The 18,394-nt window shown below is 55.4% G+C and overlaps 1 protein-coding gene across 5 annotated transcripts; it reads right to left on the bottom strand.

Moving 5' to 3' along the window:
- Positions 1-1,984: 1,984 nt before the first annotated feature.
- On the bottom strand, positions 1,985-11,679 carry NLRC3 (NLR family CARD domain containing 3). Of its 5 annotated transcripts, none has more exons than XM_010719355.4 (18): positions 11,541-11,679; positions 11,180-11,440; positions 8,694-10,437; positions 8,320-8,406; positions 7,560-7,643; positions 7,154-7,237; positions 6,763-6,846; positions 6,371-6,454; positions 5,932-6,015; positions 5,644-5,727; positions 4,713-4,796; positions 4,538-4,621; positions 4,312-4,395; positions 3,997-4,080; positions 3,798-3,881; positions 3,582-3,665; positions 3,428-3,511; positions 1,985-3,321 (listed from the first exon to the last, which is right to left on the bottom strand). In XM_010719355.4, exons 1-18 carry the CDS (start codon positions 11,545-11,547, stop codon positions 3,231-3,233), a joined length of 3,282 nt encoding a protein of 1,093 aa, XP_010717657.3. In that variant the 5' UTR covers positions 11,548-11,679; the 3' UTR covers positions 1,985-3,230. The 5 variants fall into 5 exon arrangements, 4 of the variants coding, with proteins under 4 accessions (XP_010717657.3, XP_085093849.1, XP_085093851.1 ...); XM_085237723.1 differs by having other exon boundaries at positions 11,292-11,440; positions 11,541-11,673; XM_085237725.1 differs by lacking the exon at positions 3,997-4,080.
- Positions 11,680-18,394: the final 6,715 nt, after the last annotated feature.

The following is an 18,394-nucleotide window of genomic DNA, read 5'->3' as shown; positions in this document are numbered from 1 at the left end:
AGCTTTAGGCACTCAAATGGCCCCAAAGTTGGGTTGCTATTGCTTCCTTTTGTTCTTCAACCTTTCTTCATGTTCCGTGGGGACCCGAATCCAAAAATGCATAGAAATTGACTGATATGTGATGCTGTTCTCATTTTTTCTGTTGGAGAAAAACATTCCTCCGTGTATTGAGAATAGGTGTATTTTCTCTAAGTAATTATTCACCATTTTTAGCCTGATTTTTCAATAGAATGAGATTGCCCCTTTGCCCCTCACCGAAGAGCTTTTAGGATGCCTGTTCTGTTTCAGTGGATAGTGATTAAGATCCCATATATTAAATTCCTGCACACTTTAGGAAAAAAAAAATAAGGGGTTGTTGGGGGAATGCTTATGAGAGATTCTCAATTTCCTGTTGAGGAACAAGAGATGTGGGCAGGAGGCAGAAGATGACAAGCAGTGTGGTAGGAGCTGGTGTTAGCATGGGGCAGTGGTGGCACTGGGATGTCAGCACAGGCACACAGACTGTTGGTGCTCTGCTGCTGGCAGAAGTGCTGAGCTTACTGAGGAGGTCAGTGGGTTATAGTTATGCTACCAGTGAAAGCATTCAGATGAAAGCAAAAGCTGGGGTTTGTCTGCTGTATCACCTCTTGTCTTTTAGCTCTGCTTTAGCATCATGATTTGTCTTTGCAGGAGCAGAAATCAGTGCTTGATTAGATGAGTTTGTTCCAGTGTTCATCAGAGCAGACAAGAGCTCAGGCTGTTCTCTCCTTCCTTTTTTTTCACACCACAGCAAAGTACTTTGCTTTCCCTCCATCTGAAGAGTGTAGTCCAACCCCTCTTTTATTGAGCTGAAGGAAGGAACGCACAGCAGTTACCTGAAAAACCAGGAGCTCTTCCATCTCTCACATCTCTAACACCCAAAGTAGTTCCTCATCAGCTGAGCTAAGAACTGGAAATGCCCTGTCAGGATGTGCCAAAACTTTACAGGTAAATAGTCCACAGCTTCTGTGTAGTCACAGTACGTGTGTTAGTGCTGTGCTGGAATGCACACAGCTGTGTGAGCTTGAGCTGAGCTGGCAGTTAGGACCCCTCTTTGCACCTTTAGTTATAAAGTTAATTGGCATTTGGTACTTCACCTCAAAAAAGCAGAAAGTTGTCAGTGCTGGACACCTACTGCAGAGCCGTTAGGGTGATCCTCTGGCAGCCAGCAAGGTGCACGTGCTGACTGCACTCCCTTCTCCCAGGGGCTGAAACGTCCTGGTTTTAGCACCTGATCTGAAAATACTCTTCTATGTTACTTAGGGAATCTGTTCTGATTCTCCCTGGATGCTGCAGATGCTTTTGACCTGTGAGGCACGTTGCCCAGGAGGCTGGGCACAGTGCTGGAGTTCAGAGTGCAGTTTCAGAGCGTGTTTTCTATGCTATTTTCCTGTACGTAGGCTGAAATGGAAAACTGAAGTACTGCATCATGTGCACAGAACCAGGGTCTCTTCAGGCAGCACTGCCACCTAGCCTTCAGCACAGCCCAATGGCAGCTTCTTCTACCAGGTATGAGCAGCAGGGCAAGAGCAGCCTGCTCCTAGCACTGCTGGAAAGGAACCCCTGAGCAATTGCCCCGTTCAGTTCAGTGTCTGTATACAGCTAGGTGTGTGTACGTGTGCTCAGACTGATGAATGTGTTTCAAACTGATGTTAACCCTTTATGTCCTGGAGCCCCAGGGTACAGGAGGCGGCTTGAGATTGCTGATTGCTGTTTCCCATTGGCATTTTGGGGAACATTGCACCTTGGGTTTAGGCAGAGCTGGCCCCAAGTCTGTTTGCTCTGAAGTATTGGTGACAGAGGGAGAATTTCAGTGTCATTATTTCCTATTGGAGAAAGTAAGCCAGCTCCTGAGATGTAAAAGTCCCACTGGAACAGCTGTGAGGTCCCCAGTCCAGGCAGAGGGGCACGGGCCTGGTAGTGCACCTCGATGTGCTATGTGATCACTCACAACCAGCAGAGGAAGGCAGCTAGGATCTCATTTATTTCCAAGCATGTACATACGGCACAGCTCACCTCAATATTCCCCCAGGGTCAGCCCACAGCGGTTTTGAGCAGCTGCTCACTGCCCTGACTCCACAGGAATGTGTTCAAGTGCGGCTCTGGGAGGTGAAGGGAGAGGGGCTGCTGGCTGTGGGGTTGGGGGGGTTGCACAGAATGGCTGCTGCTCCAGCTGCGAACCCAGCACCTTCTTGAGAGCCACCACATCTGCCACACACACAGAGGCATCACCTGGCACCTCTGCTTTCAGCAGCCACTTGCTTAAAAGGTGACCCAATGGCAAGAGCAGGGAACCCAGTGGTCCTCAGCTTGAGGGACAGAACTTTGTCTTGAGGCACTCCTGCACCAGAGTGCGTGTGCTGGAGATGGCCCATCTTCATGCAGTGCTGTTCCTCCTGCTTCCTTCCTCCCAAGGCCTTTCTCAGTGACTGCACTCCTACGCCTTCAGATCCCTGTCTCCTCCAAAGGATGTGATGTAGGGCAGCAGTACTGAACACTTGGGAACTGTTTACTCAGCCAAAGCCAATGTGATGTTGTGGGCATGGCAAACCACACAGCTGCACAGGGAGCAGCCCCTGCTCTGCAGGGACAAGGGACCATCAGCCTTCTCATCTCAGTAGGATTTCAGCAGCATCCTACAGGACTGGGCTATGTGTGGCTGCCTGAGAAGGGGCTGCTGTTTCGTGCAGTGTTCCGGGCATCCCTAGCAGACCTAGACAGAGAAGGGCTGGCACTGGGAGCAGTGTGCTGGGGCCAGGCTGGGGTGCTGTAGCATTTGCCTACAGCATCTTCAGGTGGGTTGGGAGCAGAGCTCCTGTGCAGTCAGGGTGTGCCTGGTGCAGGACAGGCTGTGGGCACAGCACTGCAGCGGGGGAGGGCTGCTGGCCTAGGGTGGAGTTGAGTCACCCATGTGTGTGAGAAGGACCTGCCCTGTAGGATCTGCCCCCTCCCATTTCCTTTTCATCCATTTATGCAGCCTTGAAGCTCCTCCAGTGCCTGAGTGAACAGGCAAGCTGTGCATTCCCCAGCTTCTAACCCTCCTGTGCTGCTGATTCAGAGCCCTGGGACCCAGTAGCAGCTTTGAGCCTCTGTGGGGCCATGCTGAGAGCTGCTGGGCTCTCCCTGCCCCAGCTTCTCCTCGATGGGTGGGCAGTGAGCCAAAGGGATGTCCTCTGCCCCCCCAGGCCATCTCCTCGCACTGCTGCATGCCCTCACACCACCACCACGCAGTCAGGTGAGTTGGTCCGGATGGCGTCAGAGATCATCTTGGCTCCCGACTGGCCGATACGGTTCCCCTGCAGGCTGGGAGCAGGGAGGAAGAGCGATTCAGGATCCCCGGTGGGTGTGAGAGAAGCTCCCCAGCCCTGCACCAGCCTCACCATCCAGCTGAGTGCTCACCACCACTTACTTGACGTAGGTGAGGCCATGGTTGCCCCTCAGCGCAGTGGCGATGCAGATGGCCCCATCCATGCCCAGGGAGTTCTCCTGCAGGCTGCGGTGGGCAGTGGGGTCAGGAGGGCTGGAAGGCTCCTGCCTCTCATCCCTTGGAACGGGATACTTACTTGAGCCAGCGGAGGCTGCGGTTCACCTTCAACGCGTTGGCCATTGCCTTGGCCCCTGCCACACTGATGGAGTTTCCCCTCAAGCTGCAAAGCAAGACAGGCTATCAGGAGGACCCACGTCTTCTACAAGGCAGCCCTGGGCCAGCAGGGGGATCTCGGACACCCCAGGGAGCAGTGTCACAGTCATGGGTGCTCACTGCCCTGCTGAGCACTTACTCCAGGACCTGCAAGCTGTTGTTGACCATCAAGGCCTCTGCTAGGGCTTGGGCGCCAGCTGCGCTGATGGAAGCTACCTGGAGACTGCAAGAGAACAGAGTCTTTCAGTGTCTGTCCCGAGGTGGCTGCTGTGTGCTAATTAGACATGCTAATCAGACCAGCTGCAGTGGCAGGGCTCTGCCACAGCCTGCATGCTCACTGGAGATCTGCCAGCGTGGTGTTGACCTTCAGCGCAGCAGCCAGGGCGGCCATTCCCTCATCCCCAATGGCATTCTCCTGCAAGCTGAGACAAGCAAATACTGTGTCTGCCCTGAGCAGATGGGGGCAGGGAAATGGGCAGCAAAGCGCATCAAGAATGGGGTATGGTGTGCCAGAGTGCCTGGGGGGCCACACACATCCAGCACTCCCAACCAGGGACCGGGGATGGGGAAGGGATGGGGCACATGGAGGAGGCAAAGGGCAAAGTAATCTCCTGACTGGTGCCCATAGGAGGATGCTGCCCACCCATGCTTACTCGAGGCTGGCCAGGCTGCCATTGGACTGCAGAGCTTGTGCCAGGGCCACGGCTGCTTGCGTCTGAATGAAGTTCCACTGCAGGCTGCAAGAGGAACAAGATGTGAAGGGCTGTGGGATGGCCCAATCCCTCTGTGCTCAGCAACCATTCACCCAGAGTGAACCCCTGTGGGTGCATCCAGGATGGACAGTCTGTGGGAGACACACCGGGTCCGATGGAAACTCACTGGAGGGATGTGAGTGCCTGGTTCTCCTTCATGGCCAAAGCGATGGCCTTGCCGCCTTCATCATGCAGCAGGTTGGCTGCTAAGCTGGAGGCACAGAACAGAGGACATCATCACACAGAGGTTGGGATGGCACTGCCCAGCAGGCTGGGTGACCCCCCGGGCCCATGGGACTTACTCCAGCTTCTTGAGAGTGCAGTTGGTGCGCAGGGCATGGGCGATGGCGGGGCCGCCCTCCTTGCTGATGGAATTCTCCCGCAAACTGAGGAAACACCGGGGCTGGGGAGGAGCATGGGGGGACCGTCTGCTCCCCACCACCCCTTGGCCCCAGTCCAGGGCTGCAGCCATGCATTGCAACAGCATCTCCAGCACCATCTGCGTTTCTGTTCCCTGCACTGCTGCCCGCAGTGAAACAGAAACCACAGCTTTCCTCAACCCTTCCTAGAAGAGAAGCCTGAGAGCTGGCCTTGTGGTGTGGGGCTGCACACAAAAACGCTGTCCTAGAGCTCTAACTACTACCAGATGCCAAATCTGTTAGGAAAGCCTAAGACATGAGGACGATGGCTGACGTTGGAGGCACCTCAGGGTCCCTCTGCCCCAGCAGGACACCCAAAGCAGAGCGCAGCCCCACAGGCAGGCAGCTTTGTGAGAGCTCTGAGGAGGAGACTCCGTAGCACCTGGGCAGCCTGTGCCAGGGCTCTGGCACAGCACAGCAGTGCTGCCTGGTGTTCCCCTGTGCATTTGGGATGGCTATCAGCTGGCTGAAGCTGCCACAGGTGCCCCGCTCCCTAGAGCTGCTAGTTTTCTCTGCACATCCAGCAGATGTGAATACTGTAGGATTATCAGGCTTTTTTGGCCTCTCCCACCGCGAGTCATTGTGACATGGCTGCACTGATACAGTCTCATGGGGAGAAAGTCAACAGCACAAAGAAGAGCTCTCAGCCATCAGAGGGACCAAAGCTGCTTTCAGCAACCGAGAGCACTTGTAGAAGCAGCCAGGCACAGCCCTGCACGCCGAGGAGCTCCAGCATCCCATGTCCTGGTTGCTGTGAGAGCTGTGCATGCAGGAGCCGCTATCGGACGGGGTGGCCAGTGGGGCCATCACTTACTTGAGGTCGATGAGTCCCTTGTTGGAGCAGAGAGCCGCTGTCAGCGCACTGACCCCGGTGTTACTGATGGAATTGCTCTGCAGACTGACACAGACAGAGGGAGGCGTTAGGATGGGACAGCCGAGCCATCGCTGTGGGGCTGTGTTTGGGGTGAGAGGGCCTGTTTCACCGGGGAACTGGCAGCTCCCACATTGGGGAGCCGAGGCTAAAGGAACAAACGTGGAAGGAGCAGTGGGCACCCGGTAAGGGGCAGTGGGGCAGCAGGGCTACCAGGCAGGGAGCACTCACTCGAGGCTTTGCAGACTGTGATTGACCTTCAGGGCTTCAGCCAAGGCAACCGAGCCGCTGTCTCCTACAGAGTTGCTGGAGAGCCTAAGACATGAGGACAAGCAAGCATTACCAACAGCTATGTTGCAAGCAGAGCTCATGCCAGCAGTGTGGGGTCTGCAGCCTTGCCCTGCCCAGGACCCAAGCAGTTTTGTGGGCCTCCTCTTGCTGGGCTCAGCCTCTCTGTTCACTGCCTGGCTCCCTGCTCCCTCCCAGATACGTGAAGCATCTCTGCACCAGGTCCATCCAGCAGACACTCTGCTGCCCTTCCCACCTCCAACTACAACAGCTGCCCCAAAGCACAGCCCAGAGCCCTGCCAAGGGTTGTGCCCGTGGATCCCAGCTGAGCACAGCACTGAAATCACCATCCCTTGGCCCTGTGCTGCCCCACAGCTCTTACATCAGTTCCTTGAGGCTGCAGTTCTGCGCCAGCGCCTCTGCTAACTTCTTTGCACCGTGGGCACCAATGGAGTTTTTCTGAAGGCTGCAAGGGAGAGAAGCCAGGAGCATCAGCCAGCCCCAGGCACAGCTCCATCAGTGGCACATTGTCCCCTCCCTCCCCTGTGCACTGCTCTCAGCTCTGGCAGTGCTCTTTCCCCCCCTACATGCACCCTGAGGACATTTCAGGTTGGGAAATAGGTGCCTAAAGGACTGGTCCACAGGGCTGTGACAGTTTCTTTGCTATCAGGGATGGCATGGGGACAGTAAACTGGGGGAAAGCACAGGGAGACATGGCCAAGCCAGAACCAGCACAGGGTCTGCTGGTGGCAGGGAGAGTAGGGGGTCACTCACTGCAGGGTTATCAGCCTGTGGTTGGTCAGCAGGGCCTCAGCCAGGGCCGTGGCACCCTCCTCCTTGATCACATTGTGCTGCAGGCTGCAAGGAGAGGAGCAAACTGCAAGTGAGTGCAGGGCAGGTGGCATCTCTAACCACAACACCCACCCAGACACACACTTATGCCTGGGACTGGAGCGGTGCTGGGTGAGCAGGATCCCACTGCTGCTGCACTGTGCACAGTAGGGTCTGCTTTCCTGTTGTGCTGCCCTGCATCCCAGTGGTGATTTAAGGCCCCTCTGATCGAGGGCTTGAGGTTGTGCCCGGGTCCCACAACTCAGGAACACCAAGATGAGGGCTGTAGACAGCTTGTCCCATGCCTCTTCTCCTGCGGGTGCTGCAGACTTACTTCAGAGAGAGCAGGACTTGGTTTTTTTTCAGTGCATCAGCCAATGCTTTCGCTCCCGATGGGCCAATGGAGTTGCTTCGCAGGCTGAGGCAAGGCAGGGGAGAGAGGAGCAGAAAGGATGAGGTTAGGATGGGGGTAGAAAAGCAAGAGCAGCAGCTGTCTGCCTGCACTGGGATGTCCCAGCAGGATGCTCCTTCAGCCACAGGGCTGACTTCCCCTCACCCCCAGGCTGGTAGTGCCCAAGTGAGATGCTGTCAATCTGATATTATTAACAAGCCCGCGTGAAGGGACTGTGAGCAGCCAGTGTGTTCTGCTGCCCTGGGACACAGCTGGGTGTCGTTCCCAGCTTGGCCAGGTGGGATTTGGCTCTACATGAGCTATTTGGTTCAGAAGGGGTAGCACTTACTCCAGCGCTGTCAAGCTCCTGTTCACCATCAGCGACCTGGCCAGTGCTTTGGCACCCTTATTGCAGATCTGATTTTCTGCCAGACTGTGCAGAAAAAGAAAGCAAGAGTCTGTCATGGGAGAAAGAAGCTCTCACAACCCCTGTGTGTCTGCAAGGAGAGGGCAGCATCAGGTTGGTTTGTGGTACAGCCACGCTTGCGATGACTTCCAGGTGTGCTCTGCTGGGGTGGGATTGCAGGGACAAGTTGGAGGGTTTCTGAACTTCACATTAATTAATGAAGTGAACAAGGGAGCTGCCCAGATCACAGCACAGGGGGCTCTATGCACAGCTACAGACACGGGAAGGGAGATGGGAAATTGGAGACGCATCTGCTGGGGGCCACACATCTCCAGGCATCAGCTGGTCTAACCTGAGCCCCAGGTGCCCAGCAGACAGCCACAACCCTGGGAGGCGGTGTATCAGAACGAGCAATCTGTGCTTGCTACCCAAATTACAGGTTTAAGAACCTGTAGGAGGCAGGAGGCTGGCTGAAAATAGCAGGGGTGGGCGGCACGGTCAGGGCTTAGGATGAATCAGCCTGCACAAGGGGTGGGCACAGGGCTGCTGATGGCAGCTATGCTGGGGGACCAGCAGACAGCAGGGGTGAAGTGAAAGAGGCTGAGGGGCAGGGCTGTCCTTTTCACCCAGCAGCTGATGGGAGCCGACTGGATGGTCCTGGTTCTGCTCTGGAAGAGTGCATTCCGCCTGGGCCAGGTCCTACCTGAGCCTCTGGATCTGGCAGTCCTTCACGCTCAGCACGCTGCCTAGCAGCTCCATCACGTTGTCCTTAAACTGGTTATTGTCCAGCCTGGAGGAAATGGAAGGAAAGAGCAAAAGCAAAAAGAACAAAAAATGAGGAAAGGACAGCGTGGAGACACAGCTGTCTTGTGACATCTCCTTAGATGGAAAAACTGAGGTGCAGAAGCAGAGTTGATTTCCCCAGGACTGCGGAGCTGTCACAGTGCCATCCCCAGGACATCTTTCTGCTGCTGGGCAGCATTGTTGGGCCCACATCTCCACAGGCACTGGGGAGTTTGAGCAACACGTGGAGCAGCCCAGTGTCCCTGCTCGCTTCTCTGTTCCACTGCGACTTACCTGAGGCTGTGGCAGAAGAGGAGCTGGGGGAGCAGGCTCTTGCAGATGTTGTAAGTCAGGCAGTTGGAGAGGTTGGTCTCCTCCACGCACACATCAGAGACCTGCAGGAGGTACGCCAGGGCAGAGCAGTTCACTGGCGTGAGCATCCCAGCCAGGCTCTCGTTCTTCATCGCCTCCTCCACAGCCTTAGCGATCTCCGTGTGCTGAATCTCATGCAGGCAGTGCACGGTGTTCACCGTCTGCGAGGAGATAACGTAGTTCGTGTTGAGGCAGCCCTGCAGGAAGCTGATGGCTTGGTTCCTGTAGCTGTTGTGCTCATCCTTCACCAGGAGCCAGCCGGAGAGCAGCTGGTTCACCTGTGGGGAGAGCAGCCCGGAGAGGAACCGCACGAAGATATCGAGCTGCCCGTCCTCAGCCTGCAGCGACCTCTGAACGGCGCTCTTGAAGTGGTTGAGGAAGCCCAGCTTGGGCCAGGACATCCCGCTCTCCGTGAAGAGATCGAATATTGCCCGCTTGGCAGCGGTGTAGTAATAAATAGCTGCTAAAAACTCCTGTATGGTTAAGTGGGAGAAATAATAGGCCGTGGAGGATTGCATGTCCTCTTTGAGTAAGAGTCTGCTGCACAAACTGCTGTGCAGCAAGGAGAGGTCTATGCCGTACGTCTTCATGTCCTGCTCGTAGAACACGTGCTTCCGTTTGAGCAGCCCGTAGAAGGCCAGCCTGCCCAAGCTGCCCATCACTTTCTTGCTGTTGTTCACAGCTTGCTCGATTCTGAGGGTTTCTCTCTGCCTTTCTGGCCAGTCACTGCTCAAAGCCATTTTAAAATAATAGGAATAGATTTCTGACAAGGTCTTAGGAGCAACTGTCAGTTCTTGGGGTTGACCGGTGCTGTTTTTTAGGTAATAACCAATTGAAGAGCCGTAAATCCTGCAAAATCCAGGAACTGTGCACATGATGTGCAAAGATCTGTTAGCCTTGATGTGATGCAGAACCTGGCTGGATAAGTCTCTGTTGTCAAGGAACATCTGGTCCAAAAAGTCTTTCATCTCTGCAGCCCTGAAGCCGCGTATTTCCGTCATGCGGTCTATGAGCCCGCCGGGGATCTGGCTGGCCGCCGTGGGCCGCGAGGTGACCCAGACAGAAGCCTCCTGTAGCAGGTTGCCTCGTATGATGTTGGTGATCAGATTGTCCACTTGAATCTCCTTTTTGGGATCGGTGCACGCAACAGTGTTGGAAAAATCCAAAGGGGTCTTAAACTCATCCAGGCCATCAAGGATGAGCAGCGTCCTGGCAGCTCCCGTGGAGATGCAGTTGGGTTCGGTGATGTGGGGGAACGACGAGCGGATGAGCCTCTCGGCAGAGAGCTTCTCATAGGTGTTGAGCTCCCGGAAGGTGAGTGGCAGCACGAACATGATGTCCCTGTTGATCAACCCCTTTGTCCAGCGACCAACAAACAGCTTCACCAGCGTGCTTTTGCCGATCCCAGCCACCCCCGTGGTCACAGAGATCCGCGGGGGGATGCTGACCTTGGACAGGGGCAAGAAGAGCTTCTCTAAAGGGATGCTCTTGGATACATTTTGTAGGCCTTTGGTCATTTCCATCTGCAGGATGTCATGTTCCTTCTGCTGGATGTCAGTCAAGCCCTCTACTAGCAGCAGGTTTGTGAGGCGCTGGAGGGAACCTATCTCCAAGCTGTTCCCATAGAAGCTTTGGAGGCTCTCCAGATGTTTCTGCACCATCGGTTCTGCACAGAGAGAAATGAAACAGGAGGTAAGGAGGAGAAGAACCACAGATGAGAGATGCAGCCACTCCCATGAAGAGGGGAGACCTGGGCAGGAAGGTGCCGGGGATCTGACCAGCCTCACCTTCAGCCTCTGCTCACCCCTATAGGTCCAGAAACCCATTTAAACTCAGGCCTGAACCTCTAGCACCTGCCTGAGCTACATTTAGGAGTGCCTGTCTACAGGTCCATCACATCTGTGACTGCTGGTTTGGATCCTGACCCATGAACTGTTTTTCCAGCTTGTCCTCAGACCTACTTCATCACTCTGCACTCACCTGGTGGTCACTGGCCTCTTCATGACTCTGGCTGTCCTTGCTAGCCTTGATTCTGACCTGTGGCTCAACCTCAGCCCTGCCTCATCACCACCCGAACCCCAGCAAGTTATTTATGCTGAAGTGTGATGTAAGAAGGGACTCTGGGGGAGCAGAAGCTGGTGTTTGGGGCTGCTAGCTCCAATTAGGGAGCAGAGATGTCTCAGATCTAGGGTGCGAGCCTGGAGGCTGTGGCTCAGCACTGCTGAGATGTTCTGCTTGCTTTCCCCCCTTCTCAAGCTGCTCAGAGACGTGTGCTAGAGCGGGCAGGAGGAATGGTCCCTGAGGCCTGGCATGGCTCCTGTCATCTCCTTGTGCATCTCAAGGTGCTCCAGCAAATGCCAGGGCAGGCACGTTGACACCCTACATCCCTCCCGCCATGGGCTGCCTACCATAGACAGTGATGTGGAGGTAAAGCTGGGAATTGGTGGTCTCGATGAAGCTCTGCAGGGACTGGGAGGCATGGCTGCCCTTGCCAGCCAGGATGTCCACCACGGCCCTCACCTGCTCGGGCAGGGAGCTCGCCTCCTGCGCCCGGCCAGCCTCCTCCACTGTGAGGAGGTCCAGCCTCTGCAGGTAGCCGATGATCTCCTCCAGGAACTGTGATGAGACGGACCTCATCAGCTGCCTCCGGTAGCGACTGATCCAAGCCTCTGCAGGAGAGGAGAGCAGGAGAGCTGTGGCTCGTGCAATCCCTGGGCACGCTGCTCGGCAGCTTTCCGCATCTGTGCTGCTGCCCTGGGCACCACTCACCTTCCATCAGAGGCGTCCCGTGGCATCGGCGGTCGTGGGGTGATGAGCACAGTGTTCACAGCAGTGCAGACTTTAGCCTGCAACCACCACCGTCCCATGGACCGCCCGGCAGGCAGCACGTCAGCCCAGGCTCCTGCTGCCACACTCAGCCTTTATCCATCCTGCTGCAGGAACGAGAGAAGAAGCACGGTGGGGAGCTGCCTCGAGCTGACACTGCCCTCCCCACCACCAGCATGCCTGCGCTCAGCTTTGCCCTACCTGGTCCTCTGATGCTAAAATCCACCAGCATTCATCTTGGCTTCTGGCTCAGGTCAAGCAGGAGATCAGATTGCTGTGGGCTCAGCCAGGGCAGCCCATCGTGCTGCAGCATCCCTGCCTGCCTGCCCACATCTCGCATCCCACAGGCTTGGTGCCTTCCCCAGCACCATTTTGCAGGTGCCTTTCTCAGGCATGCTGTGATTGTGCTAATGCTCATACAGTGACAGCTCCCTGCCATCTGCAGAGCACCTGGCAACAAGTGTCTGGGTGCCAGCATCATCACCTGCAGGCCAGCAGGACTGCAAACTGCTTGAGAATTTCCTTTGTGTTGTGAAGGAAGTTGTGGGGCAGCAGCAGCAGAATGACAGAGGGCCCGTTTCAGTTTCAAAGCTACCTACGTCCAGGGCCAGCGTCACAGCGAGCAGGTCGGTGGCAAACACCACATCCTGTTGCAGAGCTCTGCAGACACTCGATTTCAGCAGCGTTGGTGAATCACTACACAGAGCAACACTTACCTGCTCCCTCCCCCTTGTCTGCCACAGATGAGCGCCAAACCACTCGCCTTTTGCTGGTTTGTAAGTGCACGGCAGCCCTGTGCACCAGGGCTGTGCAGATCCATGCCATTTCACCCCAAAGTGTGCCAGGCTCTGCCAGGAGGATTGCAGATGGAGCTGTGTTTGCACAAACCCACTCCTGAGCAAACTTCAGTGATGCTGCCTTGCCAGCAGGGACAGCAAGCTCTCATTTTCTTTGCTCTAACAAACCTGACCTCTTCCAGAGGAAAAGCATAAATGTAGCTCAGAGCAAGAGAACCTGGTGGAGTTTCTCATCCACGGTACAAAGCGAGGATGCTTGGGGCATCCTCTTTGCAGTCTCTCCCGTTCATCCTCTTGCCAGGAGATCCATGTATGATTTATATGCTCCTCCTCAGCTGCCCAGCTCTGACCCCTGGCTGCAGAGCTCTGTGCTCCCCGCTGTGCTCCCTTCCTCAGCTGCCTTTTTTTTTCATCCCGCAGGCAGCCCCGTGATCAATTAAGATACTGGCATAAATTAAACAAGCTCAGTGAGAATTCATTGTGAAATTATCACTCTTTAATGTCTTCTGGTCTCTAACCGGCCTGGAAGCTTTGCACACAGCAGTCTCTGGGTTTCTCATCTTCACTCTGCACCCAGTAACGTGGCCAAAATGAAAGAGTTTCTGCTGCCTGCAGGCATGTTTCCTTCTCATCCTCCAAAACATGGTTCGCTGGCTGAGAAAAGCCCTTTGATGGGGGAGAACTTGCTCTAAGGCCAGAGGTTATTTAATCATGTCTCCTGGTGCTACATCAAAATGGAATCCTGCTGCTACAAACCAGCAACAGCTCAGCTCAGCTGAAGACATCCGACAAAAAGAAGAAAGCAGCAGAAGAAATGATGCGGAGGCAGCATTTTTTTTTTCCTACTCTCTGTACAAAAGTTTCCCATGACTGCAGCACCAGGGCTGGTTCACTCCTGGGGCCCAGGTAGTTGACAGTGATATATATCTACATGGGCCAGGAAGCTGCAAACAGCTGCAGCAGTGGAGACCCAGCCATGCCGTAGGGCCGTGCTGCCTCCAGAGGGATCCTGCATTGCTGGGGGTGTCCCAGGAGGGCTACCACCAGACATGGGGCTCTGGGGACACAGGGACCTTGAGGTGAGCGGGGAGGCAATGTGTGGGGATGCTTCTGCTGGCAACCCCAGGGGCACAGCAGAGTGTGTGGAGTGGTTTGCTTGTCTTGCAACAGAAAATTCATTCATCTGAGGATGTCTGGTCAACACCTGTCTGTTCTCTTAGCAGAGCTGAGGCTGTACCCCCTACATCACACCTGGGAGCTGAGGGACACAGCCAAGCAGCCCCTACTGCTGCCACATCTCAGTGCACTGCATCCTGCGCCTGGCACCAAAACGTGTGAGCAAGACGTGACTGCTTCTGCTCATCTTTGGCTCTGTGGAGGTACACTCCTCTTCCTGAAATGCCAGTATGGAACTAAAGAAACTCTCTGAAGGGTTCATGATGAGGCATGGGGCTGGGATGGTGACAGCAGGAGGGCAGCTGGTGGTAGCAGCTTCGTGATGCTCTCTGCTGCTCCCGGCCTCCAGGGTCTTCCTCCTTCCACCCATCCTACCCCAGGAGGAGAGTGCTGGGTGCTGTTTGCTGCTCTGTGCTGGTAGAGGCAGGATACCTCACTGAAGCCATAAAACCCTGCAGCTCCAGGCTGCACTGCTCAGCCCCAAACCCTCCTGCAACAGCCATGCTGTCAGTGTGCGGTCGTGCTCTCAGCACACCCACCAGGGGTTTGGGCTCCTGCACACACAGCAGGCCTGGTAGAGCCTTCTGTGTGTGGTTTGAGTGAGCAAAGTGCAGAGCTGTGCTGCCTGGAGAGCTGTCCTGTGCTGCTGGGAGGGACTGGTGCAGCACATAGCCTCTGTGGGCACCAGGCTGCCCGCACATGGGAAACAATGGAAAATGGCTGAGCTGCAGTATTTAGGTACATTACAAAGCTTCTCTTGCAGGGGAGTTTGAGCAGATGACCTTTAAAGGTCCCTTCCAGCTCAAACAATTCCGTGATTCTACAATTCTGTGCCCTCCCATCTTATCACTGCTGCGCTGGGCCTTGCTGGGTGCTCGGTGAGCTGCAGGCAGGATGAGTGCCCTGGGCCCTGCATTGAGCCCTGCATTGAGCCCTGCTGCTCTCGTGCTCACTCTCCCCCAGGCACAGCAGCAGAGCAGGCAGCCCATCTCCCACCATTTCCTGGTGCATGTCTCAGTGGCATCCTGCTCCTGTGGTCTCGAGGGAGGGGTGCAAAGAGCAGGAAAGTGCTCCTGCTAAAGTAACAAGGGAGGTGCCAGGTACTCTTGCTGTGAGACCGGAGGTCTCCTCACCAAACATCACTGAGCAGCACTGGATGCTTTTGTTTTTCCTGCTGCTTAGTTACCGAGCAATGAGGGCAGCTTCCTCAAGAAGCTCAAGAAATGTCCAGGCTGATGCCTGCAGCTGCTCTCCTGCTGATGGTTTGAGCAAATCCTCAGGCATGAGGCGGGCTGCCACCTTTTGGAACAATGGAAAAGAATTCCACTGAAGCAACGAAGCATCTTCTGCATCATACCCAATTACAAAACCTGCAGATCTGCAGGTGATTTACCCACCTAAGTTTACACGTGGCTTTAAGGTGCTGCCTTATTTTAATTTTGCTGTTTGGATTTCATGTTATCCAAAATTATTATACCTATAGAATGAGTTTCCTGCCAGCCCTGCACTGTGAGAGGACTTTCTCAACAACCAGAGTGATGTCCTGCAGGGACCTGACCATGGCCCAGGACACTCTTCAGCACATACACACGCACAGCTAATGGAAAGGCAGATCCTCTCCCTGTGAGCAGTCCCTGCCTCTCTTGCCTAGGGGATCTGCTCTCAGGACATCAGCACAAGCACTGAGCACCAGTAGCAAGGTCAGCAAGGCCAGGGTCAGGCTGAGCCCTGATAGGGAGGCAGAGCTCCGGGTGCTGCACCCTGGACACAGCAGCCATGGGCTTTGGTCACAAAGTGCCTGCCCAAAGCTGCAGACCCCAAACCTTTAGGGTTTGCAAGCAAGAAAGCTCTCTAGAAAGAAACTTTTCTGCAACATCGGACATCCTCTGTGCTGTGATCTCCCCAGCCCGCCCCAAATGATGCGCCTGCCCTTGGATAAGCCTTCCCACACCATGGTCGAACCACAGGTGCTGCAGCAGTGGTGGTGACAGTGACAGCAGCCAGTCCCTGCTCTGGCTGTCCCACATCTCCTGGGCTCATGGTCTGAAGTGCTTACATAAGAGCAGGATTAAGCCTCACACACCAGCCAGGTGGTATCTGATCCACAGCACAGCACGCCGGGCACAGCCACACCGCTGAGCCCATCACCTCGACCTGCCCTGGTGCCTGAGGTTCACACGTTGGGTTTGGGCATCCCCATGGGCAAAAAGAGCCTGAGGAGGCACTGGGTGCTGAGCCTTCAGCTTCACTGTCTGCGCCTGAGCTCTGCAGGGACCCTGAGGAGGAACACATGGGTGCAGCTCAGCTTTCAGTTCTGATCGGGCTTCAAGCCTGCTGCAGGAGCCTATCTCCCTCTTTGATGCTCCAGGCTCACAAGCAGCATGATGAAATTAAGGATCCTTATCTCATCCTGTTTATGCTATGTAGATAACATGTTCTATTTAGGCTACACTTCTTTGGCTGTTTTTGAAGAGGAATGAATTCATCTAAACATCTCTAACATGGGGGCAGACCCATGCTGCACAAGAAGATGCCCTGACTCCATGCACGCGCCTAGCAAACGAGGGAACAGGATTGGTGATGTGGGACAGGTTCCCATCGGTGCCTCATTGCGTAGGACTGCTCTCAAACCTCCCCATTGCAGGCTGGGAGAAGAGAGCTGGGACATCCCGAACATCAAAACCAGCACCACAGCAAATGGCTGCCGCAAAGAGGGCTGCAGCATCTTGACCCCACCCCGCGCAGCCAAGTGACATGCTTCTGTCCCCACGTACCCCAGGTGACAGCGCCAGCAAGGCCTTACCTCGGCGCCGTGACACCTTCCCCAGGTCCCCATGCAGGCAGGACGGGCGGGAGGACATCCTACTGCAGGTGGGAGCATCCCCCAGGCCCCTCCATGGCTCCAGAGCTTTGCACTCGCCTTGTCCAGATGTTGGAGCACAAGATGCAGGATGGCAGCTGTGCTCCTGCCCCTATGGGAGCAGTGCCTGGGGGGGTGGGCACCCACACGGCACCGTGCCAGCCCTGCTCTCGTCGTTCTCAGCTCTCCTCGCCCCTTCCTGCCGTGGGCCTTGCTCTATCTTCCTTCCTGTGGCTGCTGTGTATGCAAATCAAGTGCAGGCCTAGCAAGAAACCCACAGCCACAGCTGCCACAGCTCGGCCGAGCTGCATCCAAATGGAAACAAACCCCCCAAAAGCAACACCACGGGTCAGCTGGTGATGGCAGGGCCCAGGAGCTGCTGCTGCTCAAAGGCCCTTGCAGCCCTGGGGCATCCCAGTGCTGTGTGCCCCCATGACCAAGAGGGTCAGTGGTGTCCTGGTTGACTAATGGTTGTCCAGTGGTTGACCACGAGCCGGCAGGTTGCCCCAGTGGCCAAGAAGGCCAATGGAACCCTGGGGGGCATTGCAGAGGCCAGCAGGTGAGGGAAGTGTTCTCTGCTCTCCTTGGGGCACTGTTGTGCTGGGCTTCCCAGCTCCAGGCAGACACGGAACGACTGGAGAGTCCAGTGGAGGGTGCAGAGATGGGGGGCCTGGAGCACATCCTGATGGGGACAGGCTGGGAGCCCTGGGGCTGTTCAGCTGGGGAAGAGAAGGTTGAGGGGGGAATCTGATCAGTGCTGATCGATATCTAAAGGCAGGGTCAGGAGGATGGGGCTGGGCTCATTTCAGTGCTGCCCAGTGTCTGGGCAAAGGGCACAAACTGCAGCGCAGGAAATTCCATATGGACAGGAGGAAGAACTTCTTTAGGGTCCCAGAGCCTGGCACATGCTGCCCAGAGAGGTCGTGGAGTTTCCTTCTCTGGAAGGAAATATTCAAAATGTTGTATTGAAAGGAGATGTTCAAAACCCAACCTGGACATTTTCCTGTGCAACTTGCTGAAGGGAACCTGCTTTGGTGGGCAGCTCCAGAGGTCCCTTCTGTTCTGTGATTCCATAGTGTAGTGAGGTTTATATACTCTATTTTGTGGTGTCTATTTGAAATACTGTGTGGGATATGCTCTATTCTGAGCAGCCAGGTCACGCTCCAGGCTGGGTTACTGCTCCCTGGCAGCTCTCACACCCTTGTTCCATGCCAGCCCCAAGGAGCTGCACATCCCACAGCCTGCCCCAAGTCCCACCAGCAGCTCTGGTAGTGCAGTGTGTGCTCACCAGTGTCAGTTCACTGCAGCCCTCCTGCTGGACCCCAGGTTTTGGGACAGAATCAGAGAACCAGAGAATATCCCAGGTTGGGAGGGACCCATAGGAACCGTGGGGTCCAACGGCTGGCTCTGCACACCCAAAGCTAAAAGCACTGAGGGTGAAGGCACACCTAGCACATATAGGACTGAGGACAGCAAGGCAGGACACAAGCAGGGCCAACTCCTATGTGCACACAGCATTGGGCCGTGCAAAAAGCAACTCTTTCCATTATTCTTTTCCAATTTTTTATACCACACTTCAGCACTTGCCAAAATAAATAAAGGATGAAATCACTTCTGCCAAGATTTGCTTAAACTTTAAGAAAACGTATTGCGAGCTGAACCAAAAGCATTCACTTGGTTAAATGTCTGAAAAAGCTTAGAGAACATCTTCGGAGCTGAAGGTGCTGCCAGGAGCAGACGAGCAGAGCCGAGTGGAGCCGAAGGCGGCGTAGCCGAGGCGAACGGAGCCGAAAGGAGCCGAAAGGAGCCGAAAGGAGCCGAACGCAGCCCAGCCGAGCCGAGCCGAACGGAGCCGAAAGGAGCTGAACGCGGCCTAGTTGAGCCGAGGCGAACGGAGCCGAAGGGAGCCGAACGCAGTCCAGCCGAACGGAGCCGAACAGCCCAGCCGAGCCGAGCCGAACCGA

This window comes from Meleagris gallopavo, chromosome 16 (assembly GCF_905368555.1).
Source record: "Meleagris gallopavo chromosome 16, MGAL_WU_HG_1.1, whole genome shotgun sequence".
Lineage (NCBI taxonomy): Eukaryota > Metazoa > Chordata > Aves > Galliformes > Phasianidae > Meleagris > Meleagris gallopavo.
The sequence above is the reverse complement of the archived record's forward strand: the minus strand, read 5'-3'. Positions and strand labels throughout refer to the sequence as shown.